The 24,675-nt window shown below is 37.7% G+C and overlaps 1 protein-coding gene across 1 annotated transcript in view; it reads right to left on the bottom strand.

Moving 5' to 3' along the window:
- The window catches only part of TNIP3 (TNFAIP3 interacting protein 3), an 86,119-nt gene that overhangs the window by 31,246 nt on the left and 30,198 nt on the right, over positions 1 to 24,675 (bottom strand). Inside the window, exons 2-3 of the mRNA XM_057706379.1 lie at positions 20,340 to 20,457; positions 2,575 to 2,661 (exon numbers count right to left, since the gene is read on the bottom strand). Of these exons, the coding sequence (XP_057562362.1) occupies positions 2,575 to 2,661; positions 20,340 to 20,457 (205 nt within the window). The remainder of the gene's footprint in view (positions 1 to 2,574; positions 2,662 to 20,339; positions 20,458 to 24,675) is intronic.

The raw sequence follows: 24,675 nt of genomic DNA, 5'->3' as shown, positions 1-24,675 counted from the left end.
CATTTTAACCAGCCCTTTGTGTAAAGCTGCTAGGTGACAAATTTAGATTAATAATAAAACATTGGCACAGTGAAAAATTAACTACCTTTTCAATCTTTTAAAATACCATTCATTTAAAGAAAGCACAAAAGCTCTAGAAACTGCCTGCCATCTGTCTAAATCAACCACCAACAAAGTTCTTATTTTCTCTGTTCTAACTCAATAGTCTTAAAACCATTGCATGGCTGAGTCATACAAGTAATACAATGGATCAGGTGATGAGGATCGTCTCTAAATCTGCTATTCAGTTTCAGGCTTAATAGCTATTGTGGACCATGAAATTGCTTAAGGGTATTCACGAACAATTAAGAAATATTTTCAAAACATGTTGGCCTTTGTCAGAAATGTTACAGGAAATACTGTTTTGCAATCATCATGGGATTTCAAGGGCTTTTTTTAAATTAGATATGATTTATAAAACTATTTTTCTATCTTCAGTTTGTCTCACTCAATGTTTCAGGATTCGATGGTATTTTATACCTCTATAGATGCTGTTCTTAGTGTTCTTAGCTACTTCCTATTCAGACCCATGTATAACTAAGACTGCATTTGAAAAGAGACATTCTTGTGTAGGTCAACACAATCAGAATGATTATACCTGCTTCTGACCTCAAGCTGGTTTAATTAGCCCAGTGCCAGAAGCAATATCAATTTCTAGGTGACAAGTATATTGGGTTCTGCAATTGAGATTTCCTTTTTTAAGGAGGACTTCTGAGGGACTGGACTTATTCTGGATCAGAATAGACTAAATGTTAGGCATCTTTGATTTGGAAAGTGCTGTGAGCTAACCCTACTTAGTGTGTCCTGGGCTCAGCGAAGCAGAGGTGCAGTGAGACAGGATTCTAGAACAGTGGTTCTCACCACTAGAGCTCATCAGAGCCACTCTGGGAGCTTGCTAAACATAGGGCACCCTGAACACTGATCAGAATTTCTGAAAGGGAGCCATAGCATCTCTATCTTCTTTTTAATAGACTACTTTTTAGAGCAGTTCTTGGTTCACAGAAAAATTGAGTGGAGAATATAGAGATTTCCCATATACCTGTTGCCCCAGCGCATGTGTAGCCTTCCCCATTATTGGCATCCCCCACTAGAATAGTATGTTTGTTCACAGATGAGCCTACACTGACACATCATTATCACCCAGATCTACAGTTTACACTGGGGTTCCCTCTTGCTGTTGTACATTCTGTGGATTTAGACGGATGTGCGATGACCTGTATGTATCACTGTAGTATCATGCGGAATAGTTTCACTGTCTTAAAAATCCTTTGGGCTTCACCTATTTATCCCACCTCTATTTTTAATAAATATCACTGATTATCATGATTCACACTAAAGTTCAAGATTCTTGCATTCCACACCATGCTTCACAACATGAATTTTAGGTCCTCAAAAAGTCTTTTTTCTATTTGCAGTATAGACAAAAAAAAAAAAAATCTGTGACCAACGAACATTTGTATGACCCTGCCTTCTGGGAATCTAGATTAAGAATAATCAGATAGTATGTATTTTTTTCCATATATAATTTTCTCTGGAGAAAATATGAAATATTTTGACCCTTGATTTCCTTATAAATAAGTTATTTTTAAATAACTCCATAAAAATCATTTATAAAATGATTTAGGAAAGATCCTAAATCTGCAAAACAGAGAAAGCACAGCAGTTGGTATGGCTTATAAGTCATAAAAGCATCACTAGGGATTTCTCTGAAGATAATCAACATTTTACCACCATTCATGTCTTAGGTATGTATTAAAATGAAAGAAAATCAATTAAATACAAAGTTTTGGGGAAATTTTTCACTTGTTTTTGCTGTGCTTCCCAGTTGCTAATAAAGACATAGAAAGATTTTTAGTCACTGGTCCTTTAAGGGCTCATTTAAAGAACAATTATTCCCTATTAAATATAATCTGTGTTAAAAGTATTTGGACCTTACTTTCTCATTTACCCTAATTGCAGACCAATTCCTAAGAGATCCAAGTTCTGAGACTGCTAAATTAAATACCTACATGTACAAAAAAGTCTCAGTTTCCTATTATATCTTAGTTATCTCTAAAAAAACTTTAAGAAAGCACTTTCATTCATTCACTCAATTAGTAAGTATCTGCTATAGTAACCAGCAACAGAACAAAGACTGTGGTATTAATTGCATACATAGAAGTAGTTTGCCATAGATACTCTATGTTGATAATTTTATTTCTAACCACACCAATACAATCTTTTAAAATTTTACATTCAACCAAATTCCTTTAAACCAAGAGCAAAATATGAAACACAGAGTTGAAAAGCTGACAGGACAAGATTTTATTTCTCACTTTGTAAGAGAAGAAAGTAGCTCAGAGGTGTCAAAGAAAATGCAACCAGTCACCCAGATATTTTTTCTTTATTGAATAACATTGTTGAAATATATAGAGCAGATCTTCACTAAAGAAAGCAAACTAGCCATTTCTATTCATTAATCATTCCATAATTAGCCATTGGCAATGCTGTCAATGCTATATATGGTCAATTCATCCCCTAGAAATGTGTTCTTACCTCTGCATGCTCCGTAGAACTTTCTGCACCACTCATTCTAGTTGTGCTCTGTAGGAAATGTGCCACGGAAGCTGTTTTTCCTGGAGGCTTGGAGAGCAGAAAGAAAAAAAGAAAAGAAAATGTCTCTTATGAGTCTTTTAAAGTGAGAGCAAATATATATATAATATAAATATATATATAATTTTTAAAATACCACATAAATGGTTAACTCATGATAGAAAATAATACTAACAGTTTTTCACTGAAAATGTACAGAAGTGACTCTGTATATGAATTACACAGAATAAGATTAAAAGCACAGCAACTGTGATTATAACTTTTCTTCTCTTCCAGATAGGGATTTCCCAGGATGTCTCAAGCTGGCAGGCTGTGACTAACACACAAGGCAGATTAGCCCTGCTATGGTATGTAAATTGTCATTCTTCCTTTACTGGCAGTTTCTCCCACTGGAGGAGGAAGTTACCACAGAGAGCCTAGGCAAACCAAGTCTTTCCTCAGTAGCCTAATTGCCATAACTTTACTGTATTTCCCAGATCAATTAGGTAACTGTTGACTTTTTGACAACCCAGTTACTTGCTTCCCTAAGGGCAGGATTTTCTGGCAATGCCTTATACATGTCAGCTTAGCTGTGTAGAATTTAATGAGTCATACATAATTCTATAAGTGCTACTAATTCTTATGGAACTAAGATAGAAAATAATTCATTACAGAGTTATTGGGTATTGTTTATAAAACTAATCTTCTGTATTGGCAGGAAGTTTAAACTTGGTTCTCAACTTTAAAGTCTTGACTGTCTTTCCCATAAGTCATCCACATTTTCTCCATGACTCCACGGAAGTAAAATTTTTGTTTGCACTAATATTTAGGTTTAATGAGTTGGCTTGTTGTTGTTGTTGTTTTTTAAGCTCTATTGGAATATAATTGCTTTACACTTTTGTACCAGCTTTTGAGGTACACCAAAGTGAATCAGCTGCATTTATACATATATCTCCATATCCTCTCCCTCCCGTGACTCCCTCCCACCCTCCCTGTCCTGGCCCTCAAAGGCATCACCCAACACTGAGTTGATCTCCCTTTGTTATACAGCAACTTCCCACTAGCTATCTATTTTACAGTTGGTAGTGTATATATCTCTGTGCTACTCTCTCACTTCATCCCAGCTTCCCCTTTGCCCCCCACCCCCCCAACCCCATGTCCTCCAGTCCATTCTCTGCATCTGCATCATATTCTTGCCCTGTCACTAGGTTCATCAGTACAATTTTTTTTTTTTTTTAGATTCTGTATATATGAGTTAGCATACAGTATTTGTTTTTCTCTTTCTGGCTTACTTCACTCTGTATGACAGACTCTAGGTCTATCCACCTCATTACATATAGCTCCATTTCATTCCTTTTTATGGCTGAGTAATATTCCATTGTGTATATGTGCCACATCTTCTTTATCCATTCATCTGTCGATGGGCATTTAGGTTGCTTCCATGTCCTGGCTATTGTACATAGTGCTACAATGAACATTGTGGTACATGTTTCTTTTTGGATTATGGTTTTCTCTGGGTATATGCCCAGGAGTGGGATTACTGGGTCATATGGTAGTTCTATTTGTAGTTTTTTAAGGAACCTCTAAACTGTTTTCCATAATGGCTGTACCAGCTTACATTCCTACCAACAATGCAGGAGAGTTCCCTTTTCTCCACCTCCTCTCCAACATTTATTGTTTCTAGATGTTTTGATGATGGCCATTATGACCGGGGTGAGGTGATACCTCATTGTGGCTTTGACTTGCATTTCTCTGATGATTAGTGATGTTGAGCATCTTTTCATGTGTTTGTTGGCCATCTGTATGTCTTCTTTGGAGAAATGTCTATTTAGGTCTTCTGCCCATTTGTGGATTGGGTTATTTGCTTTTTTGGTATTAAGCTGCATGAGCTGCTTGTATATTTTGGAGATTAACCCTTTGTCCGTTGCTTCATTGGCAAGTATTTTCTCCCATTCTGAAGATTGTCTTCTTGTCTTGTTTGTGGTTTCTTTTGCTGTGCAAAAGCTTTTAAGTTTCATGAGGTCCCATTTGTTTATTCTTGATTTTATTTCCACGATTCTAGGAGGTGGGTCAAAAAGGATCTTGCTTTGGTGTACATCATAGAGTGTTCTGCCTATGTTTTCCTCGAGGAGTTTGATAGTGTCTGGCCTTACATGTAGGTCTTTAATCCATTTGGAGTTTATTTTTGTGTATGGTGTTAGGAAGTGTTCTAATTTCATTCTTTTACATGTTGCTGTTCAAGTTTCCCAGCACCACTTATTGAAGAGGCTGTCTTTTTTCAATTGTATATTCTTGCCTCCTTTGTCAAAGATAAGGTGCCCATATGTGCTTGGGCTTACCTCTGGGTTCTCTATTCTGTTCCATTGATCTTCCTTTCTATTTTTGTGCCAGTACCATACTGTCTTGATCACTGTGGCCTTGTAGTATAGTTTGAAGTCAGGAAGCCTAATTCCACCAACTCCATCTTTCCTTCTCAAGATTGCTTTGGCTACTCGGGGTCTTTTGCGTTTCCATACAAATTGTAAGATTTCTTGTTCTAGTTCTGTGAAAAATGCTGTTGGTCATTTGATAGGGATTGCATTGAATCTGTAAATTGCTTTGGGTAGTATAGTCATTTTCACAATGTTGATTCTTCCAATCCAAGAACATGGCATGTCCCTCCATCTGTTTGTGTCGTCTTTGATTTCTTTCATCAGTGTCTTATAGTTTTCTGCATACAGATCTTTTGCCTCCTTAGGCAGGTTTATTCCTAGGTATTTTATTCTTTTTGTTGCAATGGTAAATGAGAGGGTTTCCTTAATTTCTCTTTCTGCTTTTTCGTTGTCAGTGTATAGGAATGCAAGAGATTTCTGTGCATTAATTTTGTATCCTGCTACTTAACTAAATTCATCAATTAATGCTAGCAGTTTTCTGGTAGAGTCTTTAGGGTTTCCTATGTATAATATGATGTCATCTGCAAAGAGTGACAATTTTACTTCTTTTTCAATTTGGATTCCTCTTATTTCATTTTCTTCTCTGGTTGCTGTGGCTAAAACTTCCAAAACTATGTTGAATAATAATGGTGAGAGTGGGCACCCTTGTCTTGTTCCTGTTCTTAGAGGGAATGCTTTCAGTTTTTCACCATTTAGAACGATATTGGCTTTTAGTTTCTCATATGTGGCTTTTATTTTGTTGAGGTAATTTCCTTCTATGCCCATTTTCTGGAGAGTTTTTTCATAAATGGATGTTGAATGTTGTCAAAAGCTTTTTCTGCATCTATTGAGATGATCATATGGTTTTTATCCTTCAGTTTGTTGATATGATGTATCACATTGATTGATTTGCATATATTGAAGAATCCTTGCATTCCAGGGATAAACCCCACTTGATCATGGTGTATGATCTTTTTAATGTGCTGTTGGTTTCTGTTAGCTAGTATTTTGTTGAGGATTTTTGCATCTAGGCTTGTTGTTTTACAGGGCACTGAGCCAATGGTAGTGCAGATAAAAGCACAGAAAGCAGATGTTTGGAGCTACACAAATGGGCTGTGATGGAGCAGAAGACCTCATTTTTGACTTGGAGTAGAGAGAACAAAAGAAAAGGCAAGAATGTAGAAAGGAAAAAATGTGTCGCTGAAAGGAAAAAGAATTTAATTTAGTCAATCACTTAATTTACTTTTTTCTTTAGACCTCCCTATTTGATATCCACATATATGTAGGATAAATCCTAAAACTCCTGAAATTCAGACTCTTTAAAAGGGAATGAATGGGTGCCTAAGATTTGGCCCTCCTTTGTCTCCTTTAGATCTTCTACCCATCTCCAGTTCTTCTTGCGCTCCAACCGTACTGAATTTGAATTTTCTCTGCTTCCTGAACTGGTCACGCCCCTAATATCTGTGGTTCTCTCCAACTGGAGTGTGTGTGTGTGTGTGTGTGTGTGTGTGTGTGTGTGTGTGTGTTTACTTTCTGCTAGTTTCTTGGTCTGTTTTGGGGGTACACTTGAGTGAAACAGAATGATATTTCCTGAAGGCAATATCCAAAAATACAAGTGGGAATAAAATTGTTCAGCGTTCTAAAGGTAAAACTTATGACTCACATATGTTCTAATTTTAGGGAACATAAACAGGAATTTCCTGGAGACTGACACTTCATTAACAGTAAAATATACTCATAAGAAAAGAAAAAAAAGACAAAAACATAATAATATATTTTTTGCCCTCTCAACCTCCCCCCCCCCACCCTGGCCAAACACATACACGTACACAAAACATAGTTATATATGGTTCAGGTTTCCCTTCAGCCTCATCTGTGTATTTGGTAGTAATAATCCAGTGGATGTGTTAACACTGACCTAAAGAAATGGTTGGAAAGAACATTTTCTTGCCAGGCACTGTCATCCTTGGTCCCCTCTGTATAGGTATCCTGTTGCACATTAATTGTTGTAGCCCAGCATGGTGTGAGTGCTTCTATTGAATGGAAATCCTGTATCTTTGCATTTTTTCATTATAATTTTTTTTGCCTCTTCTGCTATGGCAGTTTAACAACAAACAGATTTTCTGTTAGCTCCAGAGAGCCATGTGGTGATTTATGAATAAACAATAACTCTTCTGGAGTGCCCCGAGTTTGGTTTGAGAAAAAAGGAATTTGCATTAGTACAGTTCTAGGAATAAACTGAATATTTTTTGTTACATATGTCCTCTTCGCTTCACCTCCATCCCTCTCATATATGTTATATACTTTAAGAGCCTGGCTTTTAGTCAAGCTTTGTTTCATGAGAAGTCTTATTAGCTGTAATACCTTTCAGAGAAATGGACGTGTCACTCCATGCTTCCAAAGTAATTTTGAAGAGCCCTCATTTCTCATGTGACTAAAATAAAATCTAGAGGAAAACAACTAACAGAGGGAAATATGATGAAGAAAAGGACCAAGGAACTACCAGTCAGTGGTCTGTAACTATCATTCTGGTTGATGATAATTCTCTCCAAATTAGTCCAAGGGAGATCATCACATTTCTATAAATGCTTGGTAGGTAAAATAAACATGGCTTTTTCTTTAATATCCTTTTAGAATGAGGGATGAAAAACCTCCTTTGCTTCCTGAATCTATTTGCATGGATTTTTAAGTGAATGTCCTATCTAGGTTGGAGATGGAGTACCTAGCAGTGACTAAAACATCTGACTCTGGAGTCCAGTTATCTGGATTCTTATCTCAGCTCTACCTTCACTGCTGGTAAATTTAGGAATGATGCTTAAGGCCCCTAAGTCTCAACTTCCACATTTGTAAACAAGGGATAGTAGAGGTGTCCTCTTCCTAGGGTTGCTGTCTATGATAATACATATAAGAGCTTAGATGTTGATAGTAATATGACCTTAAAGATCGGGACAATCAATCAGTTACATATCACTTACTATGCACGTGGCACTAAGTGGGTTCCAAAGGAAAATAAACAAAAGTTCCTACTTCCAATGAGAGAGAGAGACAGAGACAGAGAGAGCTGTAAGAGAGCTCATTCTGAGCTTTAATTGTTACTGCAGGAGTTGGAATTTCTGCTGGGCTTTGAAGTTTGGATAGGGTTTTCATAGATGGTGAGAGCTAAGATACATTACCATAAGGGGAGCAAGTTAAATGAAACAGGGATGGATAAGCCTAAATATGAAGGATTCTAGCAAGCCCAGAAAAACTAGAGTGGGGCTCATGTGATCTCTCTAAAGCTGATTTGGATCAAATTGTGAAAGGCTTTTAATTTCAGACTAAGAAATTTTAACTTTATTGCATCGGCCATGGGGCACTACTGAAGAACCTTGAGCAAAGGAATTATATGATCAAAGAGGCTTTTTAGTAAAAATAAACCTGGGTATATGCATTATGTACTAAATAGGTTAGACTGACAATTGCAATACCACTTAATAGACATTATCAAAAGTAATATTCCAAATATTTAACAACTCATGGTAATCAAAATATTTAATAATCAGTTCACCTGGGGCACTTAGAATGAACCACACCTCTGAACTCTAAACACCTATATTAATTGCCTACTCTCCATATCTGTTTGGATGCTTAATGGGTAACTTCTCCACTTATATAAAAGCTATTTCCTGATCTTCCCCCACAAAACTTGTCTTTCTCTTCACAATGACAACTTTCATGCTCTGGACTAAGAAGCTTGGAGTCATACTTGACTCCTCTTTTTCCTCACAGCGTGTACCCAATCTATCTGAACATTTTTTAGGCTCTCTATAAACATAAACAGAAGGGAGAGCAGCATGTTGCCACAAGAGCCTAGAGACTTCCCAGTTTAAGGAGAAAGTGAAATAAACATGCATTTTTATAAATTTTCAAAATGGAAACTTTAATGATTGCTTCCTGATTTTATTCACATGAAAATTCTTAAGAGAGCACCCAGTAGTGACTGATATCTGCCTCTGTGTCAAATCCTAGTTCCATCCTTTACTAGCTGTGTGACCTTGGGCAAGATGCTTAGCATCTTTGCACTGACCAAGCCACCCTCATCTTCTACCTGGATTATTGCAATAATGTAACTGCTTCCTTGCTTCCACTCTTGCTCCTTTCCCATCTATTATCAGCCCAGTAGCCACTGTGAGTCTTTAAAATATGCCATTTCATGGTCACTCCTCTGCTCAAAACCTTTCAATGGCTTTCCATCTCACTCAGAGTGAAAGCAGAATTCTTCATAGTGGCCCACAGGGTACTAGACACTCTAGCCTGGGCCCCTCCCGCTTGTTAACTTTGCGCTGTATGTCATACTCTGTATATTTTTCTTCTTTGTTCATTGCCTCATACCATTAGAATGTAAACTACATGACAGAAGTTGTCTGCTGTGTTCATTCTGCATTTCTCAAACTTAAAATAGTGTCAATTATTTTAGCGCCTATGCAAGTACAAGTAATGCTCAGACTCATGTACAGCCTCTTCCTCACCCAAAACTAAATCTGTAATGTTGCTGAATCAGGTATCTTCTCAAGAGGTTATAAATCTCAAGATCAGAAACGTCAACTTATTGGCCTCCAAAGTGGCAAATTACCTCTCTTTCATACCCCCAAACTGGGCTTGGACTAGAAGTGTTCCATGAGAGGCGTGTCCCAAATTCCACAACCTCATGGGGGATACAGGCTTATGTCCCTCCAGGTTGGAGCTTTGAAGCACTTCTTCCATGCAGTACATTCATGTCTGTTTCCACTGCACACTTTCAGTTTTTAGGGCATCTCAGATACATCACAGGGCAAATTGGACTTTGGTGACTATTCTCTAGTCTTTATGAAACTGCACACTTTGTGAAACTTGCGTGTCTAAAGATTTCTCAGCACTGCCCAAAGTAGTAAACCATCTGACCCAGCCTGACCACCACCCCCTTTGAAGGCTCCTGTAGTTTTCCAGAGCAGTTAGTTACTTCCTCCTTTGTGATCCCAAGGTGCTTTGTGAAGCATCTTGTTGTAAAACCGTCATTAATTTTATGTACCTTTCTCTCCCAAGGCTGTAAGTGTCTTGAAATTAGGGTCAGTATTTATCATTACAGCCTTGGGAACTAACATAGTACCTTCAGAGTACAGAGTAGTGATATACACATTTTAAAAAAATAAGTCTATTTATGTATAAATTTTTAGTAGGAAATCATAGTACACTTTTACAACTTAGAACACAGCCGGGAGGAGAATGATCACAGGGATAAACAAAGTTATATGTTTTGTCTCTAAATCAGAAAGGATCAAGTAGGAGTATGCATTTTTAGAAAGCTGTTCTGTTTCAATGTATTTTCTTTTTATTCATTTTATAGGTAAATATTTCAGCCTGATTTTGGTTAAGTGATCAATATTATTTTGTCTCCATACAAAGCCTTCTTAAATTTTTTTCTCCTAATCCTAGCTAATGTTTAATAAATACTTAATATAAATGATTATACATGCTATGAGGGAGTTTTTAAAAGGTATCAATGTGGTCTTCAGTAATATTTCCTATATTTGTACAGTGCTTATAAGTTAATCTCTTGAAGTATTAACTGGTGATTCCCCAAAAACACATGGTTCTTTGTTTCATGTAACTAATCCTTTCTTTGCTCAGTAAGAGATATTTTTTGTCTCAGGGCTGAATAAGTTTGTCATTGAATGCAAAGGGAAAAACAGTCCCTGTTCAGCTTTTGAACTTCAAAATAGACTTTTCAAACTCTAGAGACCATCCTGAAAACCAAAGCTTTGAACTGCAAGAGCTACTAGTATTTCTGAAAGTAATATATATATTTAAAAATTTTTAAAGATTAATTTCTTTTGTGAAATTTATTTTGAAATGCCTCAAAAAGTAACATGGATTGATGGATGAAACAAGTGGTGGGTAGATGGATAAATACATGATAAAGAGAGTGAAGTTTTAATATTAAAATCTATAGGTGTACACCATCATATCCTTTCAGCTTGGCTATATATTTGAAATATTCTTAACAAAATGTTTGAGAAAAAATCAGAATCAAGTCATAAAATCTTATACCATAAACAACTGACAGAAAAGAGGGTAGATGAGGAGATGGTATAACCTATTCCTCACATCTTCCACACTCCCTGCCTACCCCACCCAGAGAAGAGTAAATAAAGGTGCATGGCCCTGAGGAAAAATGAGAACAGAATCAGGGGAAAAGAGTTACCTGAATGTTGTGAGTCTACTTGGGGAAACTGAGCCCGGCTCGTCTAGGGACTCCTCTGTCATCTATCGAACTGCCTAGATTGAACATCAAAGAGCAGAGAGAACTTTGGCCTTACCCCCTGAGTTAAACCTGGGAAGGGGCAAGTCTTGAGATCTTCTGCACAGCCCTACGGCACACAGCTGAGACTTTGGGGCATGTCTAGGTATGGACGTCCTGAGACAGACACCTCAAACCCAGAGTAGTGCGGAAGCAGAGCCAGAAATTTCCTGCATTTCTGAGAAGGATGGTTAACTAGGGTTTTGTGGATTTAAGGATGATTTGCTGTCAAATTGAGGAAAATGCAGTATTTATCACATGGATCTGAGGATAGGAGATGAGGAGAGGGACCTGGAAGCTTCAATGATTGCCAGTGAAACTGTAAGGCAATGAAAAGACCATAAGGAGTAGATTATACCAGTGCTAGTGGCAGTGTAAGATGATGGATTATTGCAACCTGGTGCCTTTACCCTGAAGTTGCCAGAAAAATGTAGGACATCCAGATAAACTTGAGTGTTAGAAGCACAATAAATTTTTTTGTAAAAGTATGAACCATGATATATTTAGTTCTTTATCTGAAATTCAAACTTAAGTAGGCATCCTGCATTTTCATTTGCCACATCTAGCAACTCTACTGCACCTGGATTTCTTCAGAAAATCTCCTTCACAGACTGTAGGTTCTGCTATGGAGAGAAGAAGACAGAGGAGAGAATTCCTGCATAAGGCTGCACTAGAAATATAAATTGCCTGAGAAAACACTGAAGTGGCTGAGATTTCTTGTAGTCAACTGGATTAAATTCTAAAAGTCAGGATGGGGTCCTAGATTGAAACTAAATTCAGCTCAAAAAACAGAGAAAATTACAATTTTGCACCTGTGAGCTCTGTGGTTTGAAAAATTTTATCTGCTTCAATTTGAACTTCATAACAGCCCTGTGAGGCCGTCAGGAGCGGCATCTTCGATGTTAAGAAGGCTTAAATTGAAGTTCAGAGATGTGAAGTGACTTGCCCATGGTCATTACATGATGAGTGGGTGACTGAACCCACACCAGAACTCAGCCCGCCTGGCTTATTTCCCACAAAAAACCTTTTACCTCTGTGAGGAGACATGAATAACATAGCTAAAGATCATTGGACAAAACATAATTTACTTTGTTTGATGTAGGAGCCTGAACCATTAAGAAATATAACTCAGAAAACTTTTAAGGGAATTGAGCTTTCTTGAGGGCTCCATGTGAACTGTCTTGACCTTCAAGATCATCTCCAGACAAAATCTTACCAGTTCCTGTCACTACTTCCCTAGAGATTAATTTCTACTGCCAATGACTGGTGGTCAGAAAAGAAAAAGCCTTCGAGAATTGTAATCCTGCATTTGAATTTTTTAAAATGTTCTCTTCTCGGCCAGGACTTTAATCCATGATCACTCAATATCTTTGCAAATCACTTAATTTTTTTCTTGTACTTAGCTTACGTGTTGACTTCACCTTCATTCATATACTTATTCTTATAATAAATATTTATTGATTATGGGACTGTGAATTGAGTATGTGATAAGTACTAGATGAGCAAAACAGACATATCTTTCATATATTTTCTGGGTTTTGAACATAAAATCTGAAGATTAGGGGGACTGCTCAATTGATGATGAAATCATTTCTGCATCATTTTATAATCACCAAGTGATTAGCCTGGAGACCTCAGGTGAAAGAGACTACTTTCTTCCTGAGACAACACATCTCACCATATCACAGATTTAGATACTATTTTTAAATATCAAAAATTATAGTTACATATAATAATTAAGAAAGGGTATGTACATATAAAGATGATGTAGGAATAATGGGATCCTGTGGTGATGACTTGTGGAAACACAAGTGATCAAATAGTGTATATCGGGGCTGTTTTGTCTGAAAATGAGCCTGACTGAAAATCTCTCAATATGATAGCTTGCAAAAATTTCAAATATTTGCTAACCTTAATGATTTAAGGAACACTTACTTTAAAAAGTAAACCTTCTTTACTGGAGAGGAAAAGAAAGGAATAAATGATCCAACTTTTTGCTACGTATCCCAGAATCCCATAGGAAAAGATATTTATATACTTTGTGGGTCAAACTTCACCCTCCTCACAAGTACGAAAGACGGTAAAAAGAGTCTTAAGATGCACTTCATCTAGAAGGTGGACGTTAGAATGCTATGAGCCTTCTTCAGTGAAAGCTGAAAGTGCCCACTTTGCTAGTACTTTCCCTGCACCCATTAAAGAAATTGTTTTTAACCACACTAGAAACGGGGAGGCTTGCTTGAGATAGAAGTCTTCTTGAGGCATTAGATTTCAAAACCCAGCTTAGGTATGGAAGTCCCTAAAGAGATTCACATTTTATCACAAAGCTAAACAGATCAAGAACATAAAGAATACATATTAGCTGTTTATTCATGGTATCTCCCAAGCCAAGAATTTTGCTTCCTTAATAGTGTCACAAGTTTACAAATCTCTGAACCCAGAGGCTGATGTTACTCTTCTTTTTGCATAATAAGAAAGACACATCTAAAGTTTTTTCAAACGTAATTGCTGAAGTCACATAAGTTTAGGAGAAGACAATGCTTCCAAAAGTAACGATAATTTGAGCTCCAAAAGTCTGTTCAGTAGAAGCCCTGAGACTCCGAATTCTTTTTCTTCTTTTTGCAGCCTCCTGGATGCCTTATGATCTTTTAATCAGTGAAAATTATAAACTCTATTATAATTCCCACCCAGATGTCACCCTTCATTTCAAGCCTTGGTGACTTCCTCCACTAAAACCCCCCTAGTGTTGTGGCACTGCTCCTCTGGCCACCAAAGCAGCCTGCATTGGAGCTTCCAGGAGTATTATTTTCACTGAGGCAGAAGGAATCCTCTTGCACCTACTGCTTACATCTTCCAAAGGACAGCCTGCATCTTCCAGTGTTCTCTAACCCCTCTCTTGTGGAACTTGAGGCACATCCAGCAAAGGAAGAGAAAACCTTTGAGTAAGAAAATGTCCTACTCAAAAGTGTCTCTTACTTATCAACCAAGAGGAGCCTGAGTTTATCGCCTCACTTCTCTATCCAATAGACAGCCATGTGTCCGACAAATGCGTGCCTCTCAAGTGTTAGGGAGAGTTTTTGTCTCCCTTCTTTTCTAAGAGTTCTAATTGTGTCTTAGAGTTCGAGTTTAGCTTACAGACCTGTGTCTCTGTTTTCCTGTGGTGCCTGGTGTCATACCTTATTGTAAAATAGAGCTCAAGGCGAACATACACAACAAGATCTCCTTATCTGGACGTATACCTGATAGTCACGCACAGTGGAAGCTTTTAAAATCTTTGTAATGAATGAAAGGAGTAATATGCCATAGATTTGGCATAGTGGTATTTTGGGAAACACAACCTGGCCTCGTTATCCACTAATCTGTTTAGTTTTGAGATTTGATTATACTTTTAGAACTACAAAACTAAAAACTGCTAGCTAAACTTAGAGATAAGAGAAAGATACATAGCTCATTTAAATAACTTCACCCAGGTTGCCAACTGTGAGCTTCAAACACCACACAGTGCATCAGCTGAGTTGAGACAGACTTTCTCATTGCCTAAGAACTTGCTGTTTTTCTAGTCAGTTATTCAAACATTTCCCAGGGGATAGTAAACAGATCCTCACACAACAATACAACTTTTTTTCCTAACAGGAAAAAAAAAAAAAGAAGGATCAAAACATTCCACAGTTACCACGACTAAAAATTAAATAATAGGATTCAAAGAGGAAGCCAGCAATTGTATGACAAAAACTAGGGTGACTTGGAGGCTCAAAGTAATCCCACTAGCATAATAATAATATTAATATTAATAGTGTTGTGTTTTAGCTCTTTAGATTCACAAAATGCTTTCACATGTTCACTCACTTTAGTATATTCTTGTCACAACCCATTTTAGAGATGAGAAAACAAGATTTCAATAATCAGAATTTTACTTTGATAAAGAAATAGCTTAACTTTCAAAAAAGGGAAATAAGGAAAAGGAAACTAGATCTTTTTTTTTCCCCCAACATATGTGGTTACAGAAAACGTGTGTCAACTTACTGTACTTTCCAAGAAGTTTTTCTCTCATAATCTTTTAAAGTGTCATAAGTTCATATTACTCTTTGAACCTTTCAAAGCATTTCCCAAGGCTTTTTGCCTTGAGAAGGATGTCCAGAGAATTTGTCTCCAGTTACTGGGAAATCTTCCCTCAGCTGGTACCAAAGTTATTAAAAGCCAATTTCTAGTGCTCTTAGTTAAAATCAGAAAAGCAAAATGGAATCTAAACACAAGACAATGCTCTTAAGCAAATTCAGTTCTGGTAGATCCTCTTAAAATTTGGACACTTTTCTCTCCCACTCCCAAGTTGCACCCTTGTTTCCAAGCATTACTGGAATGTATTTGTTTGTCCAAGAAATACATCCCAAGCCTCCTACCACTTTCTTTTGTATTTGAAGACATACAATTACTGAGTCATAAATTAATGTTCATATATTAATTTTCTCATAGTGTTAAGACCATGTCTTTGTTCAGTGTAACTTCCATTTAACACCCATTTTGGAATTGAATATTATTCTCACTTAGAAAATTATTTGTCCTTTGCCTACAAGACTTTCAATGCCTTCTGTTCACTAACTTTCTACTTGAACTCTCCCAGAATATTAAAACCTACTTTCATACTGATAGAGTTCCTCATGTTCATCAATAATTTTTTTTCTGTTTCCTCAAAGCAATGAGTCAGTCTGCTCATTTTCTCTTATAGTAATTCTCTCTCTTATTCTTGGCAAAGTAGAGCAAAAAGGGAACATGACATATGTCTCAGGACTTTTCATTAAATCATATTTCTTTTATTCAGCTACACTCTTCCCATCTCATAAAGTCATAAAGAAATCCATTTCCTCTTCCTGAAAAGGGAGTCTACCTTACTGCTATTATGCTTACTTCATCCAGTGGGAAACTTAGAGATGCCCTCCACAGTTCTTCTGTTATTGGCTCACCCTTGTCTCACCCCAAAAGATTTTTCTTATACTTTTTCAGTTCCATCAATATCTCGGTGAGAATGTAAAAGTTTTTGTTTGTTTTGAATGCAGGATTTACTTCTGCAGAGTGCTTTTGTAAATAGTAATTCAGCAGAGCTTCCAGTTGGAAACTAAGCTGTGTTTATTTAAGGAATCAAATATTTGAAGATAGTTCATATAACAATTGAGGAGAAGATGCCAGAAGTCTGTGAGATAAAGAGAGACTTCCAGGTATTGTTCCTGGGAGACCTTACCCTCAGAGAGAGAGAGTAAAGGCACAGCAGCTTGATCCAATGGTGATGCTTTAAGCCAGAAAAGAGGGTTTGCTCTGACAACAGCATCATTCCTGATGCCAGATTGAACATGGGCCCAGTCACTGAAAGATTCTTATGTGAGGGAGGGGGAATTAAGAGCAGGATATACAGGGCAACCCAGACAGATCTCAGTGTAGGTCCAGAATCCAATTTCTACTAGCTGTAGGACCATGAGAAAATTATTTTAGCTTCACTGAACATCAGTTTCCCCATAGGCAGAAGGATGAAAATCAAAAAGACTATTACACATATTTCTGGCAAATACTAGATGCATAAAGTAGCATTGGGGGCCCGTGTAGCTAAAATTGGGAAAGAAAAGATCTTTCCATTGAAGTAGAGAGAGAAATATCACTTAGCTACATTTGGGCTCTGGAGAATATATCCAAATATTAGGCTTACTTGTCACAGTGAGTGGTACCACAATAATGCCACCAAGAGTGGTACAGCTAACATCTAGAAGCAGCAGAGATAGGTGGACATCTGACAATCACTGGCAGTCAAAAGCTTTAAGATGGTAAACTGGGCTTATAAGTGTATAGTCAATATTCCCCTGTAGACTTTGAGAATTATTTGTGAAGGGATTCTAGAGGTAAGTTGATTGTAAATCTAGTTTTCTCACAGTTCGTGAAACCAAGCATGTTTTATAACACTGGTATCTTCTAGAAAAACCTATGTTGTGATACTTTACACGTCCATGTGACACTTTATACCCCATTCTCAGGAAGTCCATGACTAGTGGGGAAGACGTATCTATACATGAATGATTACAAAACCAAGGTGATAAAGCCTATGAATCAGGTATAAAAAGGGTATTTATTTAGGACATAGCAAAAGGGGGCTGGAGAACTCTGTGGGACTAAATAAAGAAGGGGGTACCATGAAATGTTCAAACTTTGGCATAAAAGTCAGTTTATCCAGTGGGCAAGGCGACAAGGGTTTCCATGAAGAATAAACAGCATGTGAAAAGACATAGCACATGAAACCACATGGTTGCTTAAAGGATTGTGGGCTGGTGGGACATGGTTGCATCTTAGGAAACGGGAAATGAAGAGTGGAAAAAAAATCAGTTTTAACAAGAAAGATACTGAATTCACCTTTGAAAATGCTGAGTGGAGTTGATATGAATATAGAATTCCATGTTTAGTAAGTATATGTGTCGGAAGTCATAAGCATATATATTTTAGTTTAGTAAGCCAACGATTACAGACAGATCCCTGGGTGACAGTAGTGTAACACAGGCAGGTGGTGTAAGAGAAGTCAGTGAAGGTCAGTGAGAAGAAAAGATCAGAGGGAAAAAGGAGGGTGTTGAGGGATACTTCTATAGATGTAAATGGAGTAAGACATTTTAAGAAAGTTGAATTAGTGAATAATATCAAATGCAAATGCGAGGTCAAGTGAAAAATCAGATGCAAAATGACCATGGATTTATCAGGGTAGAGCTTACTAGTGGTGAGATAAGGGGCTGGAAAGTCTTGGACGTCATGATCAATAAGCTTTGCTATGATGTGTAAGAGTGAATTAGAACATTTCCCCTAAAATGAGGGCTGGGGAGGGATAAATTAGGAGTTTGGTATTAACAGATACACAGTACTATATATAAAATAGATACATAGCAAGGGCCTACCGTATAGCACAGGGAACTACATTCAATGTCTTATAATAACCTATAATGGAAAAGACTCTGAAAAAGAATATATACTTATCACTTTGCTATCCACCTGAAACTAACACAACATTGTAAATCAACTAGACATCAATAAAAAATTAAAAAATCAAATCAAATCATACTTAATGGTGAAAAAAGAACATACACATAAAATAATATGAAGTCTCATAAATGTTTAAAAGTTGAGGAGAATTAAGCTGGTAAGAGGTGATCGAGAGATTGCGGATTTAGGAGCCCAAACACTCTTTAATGATTGGTCTTATAAAATGGTCCTCACTGCTACTCAGCAACTCATTTTAGTTTTGTGGCTCTCTCCTGTCTCTGTGTCTCTCAATGGCCATTTTGTATCTTCCCCTGTTTTATCCACTGGACTTCACCTCTACCCTCTCATTCCCTGTAGATGTCTTTACCTCACACTTCATAAGGAAAATAAAAAAACATCAGCCAGGTATCTGTTCTCCTTTGCCTGGATATGTATAGAAAAGTGAGCAAATTTCATCAACAAAGTCATAGGGGAAACAGTATCTAAAAGAGAGAGAGAAGTTCCAGTTAAGTCCCCAGAACAGAGGGAACTAATTACCAGGAGGATGGCAATAAGGATGCAGAAGAGGTCTTGACCACATAAGGAGGTCAAGGAAACAAAACAAACAGAATGGGGAGGGAAGTCAGTCATGAGCAAATGAGTCTTAGGGGCTGATTATCAGAGAATATCAGGCTCAGGGTACCGGAGGGGATTCAAATTCTCATCATTAAATTTCTTTCCAGGATTAAAGATGGCCACTACAAAAAAGCACATGTTTCCACGAAGGAAGAAAGTCTTAGCTGGGAGTTAGAGGTATGTGTATGAGGGTGAGGGTGGAGGTGAGACAAGAAGAAAGGAAGGGGAGAGAAAAGCCTCCTTGGCCCCTCATCATTAGCAGAGAGTCATTTCTTACTTTGAAAAGAAATTCTTCTTTTTCAGGGAGAAGCGGGAAGAACACACACAATCCTACTTGGTCAGTAAATGAATGAAAGAGGTACAGGAGTATCCACAATGTATTATTAAGTGAAAAACGGTGACTTTAGCAAAACAGGGTGTGTGTGTGTGTTTGTGCGTGTGTGTGCACGCGTGTGTGACACAGAAGGAGAAACACAGACTCCAAATGCTAAGCGAGGCTCTCTAGGAGCATGTTTGGTGCCGCCTGGGGCTTACACAATTCCAGGATCTCCTTTAAGAGAAAAAAGACACAAATTTGTGAATGCAAATTAGTTACAAAAGTAAATATTTGTTTGGAGGAATCCAAGCTTCATTAGCTCCACAATAAATCTGTCTCCACATGGTTTTTATAGTTTTCTCTATGCTTAGTATAGCTTTTCCACAATGAGCAGGAATTATTTTAGAGCTAAGAACCAAAGCAGAAGTTATGTAAATGTTTTTAATGTCAGCCATGCTCTCTAATTTACTTACATTAGATTAATTTTGAAATGATTATTAGAGACGGTTTCTAATCAGAGATGTTGCAGAGCGTAAGAGCTTACGTTGTCATTTATGATGTATTTCTAGAAAGTCATCCACAAAATTCCTAGCTTGAGCTTACCCTTGAATTTTATTTGCTTATGTAAAGCACCATAGACAAATATCCTGAAACAAAGGAAATTCAAACAACTTCTCTAATCAGGAAAATCTTGTTTTTCATTAAAAAATGGACATGAGTTGTGCAGATTTTAGTAACCCAATGTAAGTGGGTTTACAAAAGTCAGGTTAGGTCCTCCTAATGAAAGAGCTGTCGCTGCATTAAGCATTTTTTCTCATGGCTTGAGCTCCGCCTCCCTTTCCTGTAGAGACACTGGTATCACACTTTAAACTGGAAGGAGCTCCTGCTGAGTGTTTCTTTAGTAACAGGAAGTGACTGTGTCAGAGACGTTTGTACTGGTTCACTTTGTCCTCTCAGCCATCAAGGAAGGGCATTACTGTAAATGATTCAGGGACTATCCCCACACATGCGTCTTGGTGAACACGCTGCTGAAGGTATATTGAGAAAAAGTAGAAAGAAGGTGTTTTCTTACCTTCACAGAACACGGACTTCTGTGACTCGGCATGGCCCCCACGGTGACCCCTCTGGGATCAGAAACATTCCTCTCAATCAGATCGCGGATTTTATTATCCAGCTCCATGCTTTCACATCTGGCCGGGGGACATGGGAAAGTCACATTTTACAAAGGTAATTAAAAATGATTGTGTTTGTGAATGATGTGGAGGTGTTATTTGTGTATGATACTCCTTTAGAATCTCCAGGTCCCTAATCTCATTTTGTGTCTACGGCCATACCACCCTGAACATGCTGGATCTCATCTAATCTCATTTTGTATTCATTCGTTGCTGCCATTAGAGAGCTTTAAAGAGTATTGGAGTTTAATTTCTACTTATTCTTGCACACTTATTCTAAGTAATCAAGTAAGATACAGGCAAGTTTAGGATTTTCACAGTCTGATAATGATGGCCAGAACTGAGCACTCACAGTAAGCCCGGGGCTTTACATCCATTTTCTTATTTAGTGGGTACAGTGATCTGTTATAGCAGTTGATAATACCTGCATTATATAGATGGGCAAACTTGGGCTTAGGAAGTTAACTAACTTACTAATTTATGTCACACTGCAGAACATTGGCAGGGCCAAGATCAAACTCAGATCTGTAGGACTCTATAGCCTGTCTCTTGGCTATTTTTGCTGTGTCTTCAATTAACCTGAGAACAAATCTGTAAGGATTACTTGCCACCAAATGGAAATATTATATGAGTCAAAGAGTATCTGGAAGTTACCTTAAAATGAATCTGGTCCAACTTGCATCATTTATCTGAGAACCAGAATGAAATTGCTTACATTCCCATGACTATTAATTGATAACATCAAAATTTAAATCAGGTTTTTTTGACTCCAGTCCATTTTTCTTTCCATTATATCATGTTGGCATGGTGGAGAAATCATCTCACTGAAAGCACAATTCATCAGTACCATGTTTTTAGATTCCATATATATGCGTTAGCATATGGTATTTGTTTTTCTCTTTCTGGCTTACTTCACTCTGTATGACAGACTCTAGATCCATCCACCTCACTACAGATAACTCAATTTCATTCCTTTTTATGGCTGAGTAATATAAATACAGCTGATTCCCTTTGTTGTACAGCAGAAACTGGCACAACAGTGTAAAGCAATTATACTCTAATAAGGAGCTAAAAAACAAAACAAAATACAATTCAAGGGAAAAATGCATTCATTTTGCGATTTTTCTTTAAATATATATATATATGTATATATATATTTGCCATAAATATATGTCTTTGCCTTCCTTGTCATTTTTCATCCCCTAAAAACAACTCCTTGGATTGGGGTAGGAGTTTTTTCAGAAATATCTCTCCAAATTGTCTCCAAGTGAAATCAATATGTAGGTGGCTAACCTAATTGCATGTCCATGTGGCAGAGGTTGCTTGGGCTGTCTGCACAACCCTCTACCAGAAGCAGGCTCTAACAGCTTTGCTTGCTGACAGTACTTGATCTCACTTGCTTGGTTACAGCTAATTGGACCAAGCATAAACAACTGATTCCATCTTGGCCAATGAGATTCTCTTCTGTGTGCAGAGGAAGCCAAGAATGAAGCAGCTGGGTAGGGAAAGGAAGAGCTGTGAGATGGAGAGAGTCTTCTCTCCTAGGAAACTAGTCCTGAATCAGCCCTTTCTAAGGCATGACTGCCTTCCTACCCTTATAGTCTGCTAATCACCCCATATCTTTGTAATGAATTATCTCTTTTTTTTTTGGTATCTGTGATTTGTAATAGACAAAAATCTCTAAATAATACACCTTAACCCTCATATTTCTATTTATTCTTTCTCTTGGGCTGTGAAATATCTGTACCTTACATCCCACATATGATATCACCATATACAACAAAGTACTGGGTATACAGTAAACCCTTCATGGCCCCAAATTCTGTATATGTGTAGCATTCAGTTTGGACCTATCTTCAAAGTTTGCCACAACCCTCTGAGAACAGTCACAAAATTCCTTTAATAACTGCCCCAAATCCTTCAGCTTAATTAGATTCCCAATTAATTAGTCCAATGAAACTGGACTAGACTGAATGTTAAGCCCCTGAGGCAGCTTTCTGACCTACTCTGAACCATACTTGCCTGCCAAGAGGTCACAATACTTTCTGGTACTACATTCCTCTGTGGCAAACATGTTACTGAGCCCAAACCCTAGGGGAGATCATTTTGATAGGACCCTCTGTGACCTCCAAGTCCCCAAATGATCTGGCTCCCTCACTACATTGCTGAGCTCACCGTCCACCCCCTCCCCTCTGCCCTGCCATTTTCTTCTTGGTACACTTGCTCTATCACAGTTTACGGAACATGTCAAGCACGCGTCCCACACTGGGGTGTTTGCTGTTTCCTCCGTGTGTCTTGCTTCCCCCGTGCTGTTCAGGGCCTGCCTCAAATGTCACTTTATCAATAAAGTCTCTGCTGATGAAGTTATCTGAAATAGCTTTCTCACACCCATCATTACCAGCCCTTATTTCTGTCTAATTTTCTCCATAGAATTTTTTATTATTTTGATTTCTTATTTGTTTACTGTTCTTCTCCCCAACCCCCATATAGGCCTCATATATGTCCCATGAAAGAAGAAGGGCACTTGTCTGCTTTTATTCACTGCTCTTTCTTGGCACATAGTATGACCTCCCTCAATAAATATTTGTTATTGAATAAAAGTCATTCCATGATGAAGTTTCATTCAAAACATTAACTCAAATCTAATAGTAAAATAGATGCTTATTTAAAATGTATGCAAATAACCTCAAACTCATAGGACTGATAAAGTTGGGACACAAATCATTAAGCAAGGAAACATTACGGCAGCTTTAGAATGGACACTTAAGCTTAGCGATTACTACCTTGTGCTTTTTTCCTTGAATTATGTTACTTCACTCTTCAACAATAATTCATTTAGTATCCACTATTGCAGGGTCCTGACTTCACAGAAATAATCACAATCAGCTGAAGATCCTCAAACTGTTTCGACATTAGTGGTGAACCTGCTTAGAGGCCAGCAGCCACCCCTTCCTTTCTTGCTGGGACAAGTGAGTGAAGTTTCTGCCTCAGAGCGGGGGCCACACACGTCCCTCAGAACAATAGCCAAAGAGTGAGGGGCCCTTGTGGGGCTCGTGACTTCCTGGACTTGGAGCAGTGTAAGCCTCAGGGTGGTGACGACAGCTTCAGTGACGCTGGCTGCCATAGGAAGAGGAGAAGTGATGGCAAAGGGGAAGAGAAGCATGCGGTGGTGACTGGAGGCAGGGAGCTTCCGGTCACACCTATGGAGATGGTGGGTCTTGGTGCTCAGGGACAGGGCTTGGCGCCCAGGAACCCAGCTGGGAGCTGAAAGGACATGGGCAGGACGGAGCTCCAGGGCGTATATCTCAGTCAGGACTCAGCGCTTCTTTGTCTTCTCATTGCCATTGTCACGGCCACTGTCATTGCCCCAATAATGAGTATGCCTCAGAACTTACGTATGAAACCCCTGAAAGAAGCATTATGATGCAGAAGAAAGTAGAAAATAAGTTTTTAGGTTTGAACATATCAGTGGGACCTAGCGTAAGTCCCTCACCTTCTGTGAATCCTATTGGCCTTGTTTATAAAAAGAGAAAAATAATGCTGTACCGTGAGGCTGTCAGTAGGATTAGTGATAACATATGCACAATGCACAGTGCTAGGTATGCTGTAGGTACTTAATAATTGATATCGCTGTTACTATTCTGAGGGTCTGGCACAGTAACCAAACATTCTAATAAATGAGATTGGAAAGTAGGAACCATAAATTTAGTATATTGCTGAAAGGAAAAATAATTTAGAAAGCACAATCATTTTAATTTGGTTAAAAAAATAAAAAGTTTAGTCACACCTTGGATAAAAGCCATGTTACCTACATGGGTTTCATGAAATTCTTAGCAAATCTTTTGGATTATTCTTTAAGAACTTAGTGAATGAAAATATATTTATACTCTGTTTTTTAACTTGTGAAATTCATTGTGTCATTAATTTCAATTGGCCTTAGATTTATTTTACAAAAGAGAATACAATTTTCAAGATTTCTTTCTTTCTTATAAAGCTCAAAATTGTGACAATTGAGAGGCAGAATTAAAGTTTATAAACTCTGCTTTCTTCTTTAGATCACTAAATAATTGCATGCAACAAAGGTATATTCTTAATATAACATTATAACCCAAGGTTTGGAGTGGAGTAAAAAAAGAAAAAGGCTCTACCAAACTTTTAAACACAAATAGAACAAATCCTACATAACCTTGCATTAGGTTTACTGGATACACCTTATCCTCACCTGGGATCTGTTCC

Source organism: Hippopotamus amphibius, chromosome 13, assembly GCF_030028045.1.
Source record: "Hippopotamus amphibius kiboko isolate mHipAmp2 chromosome 13, mHipAmp2.hap2, whole genome shotgun sequence".
In the NCBI taxonomy this organism is placed as follows: Eukaryota; Metazoa; Chordata; class Mammalia; order Artiodactyla; family Hippopotamidae; genus Hippopotamus; species Hippopotamus amphibius.
This window is presented reverse-complemented; position numbering and strand designations above follow the sequence as displayed.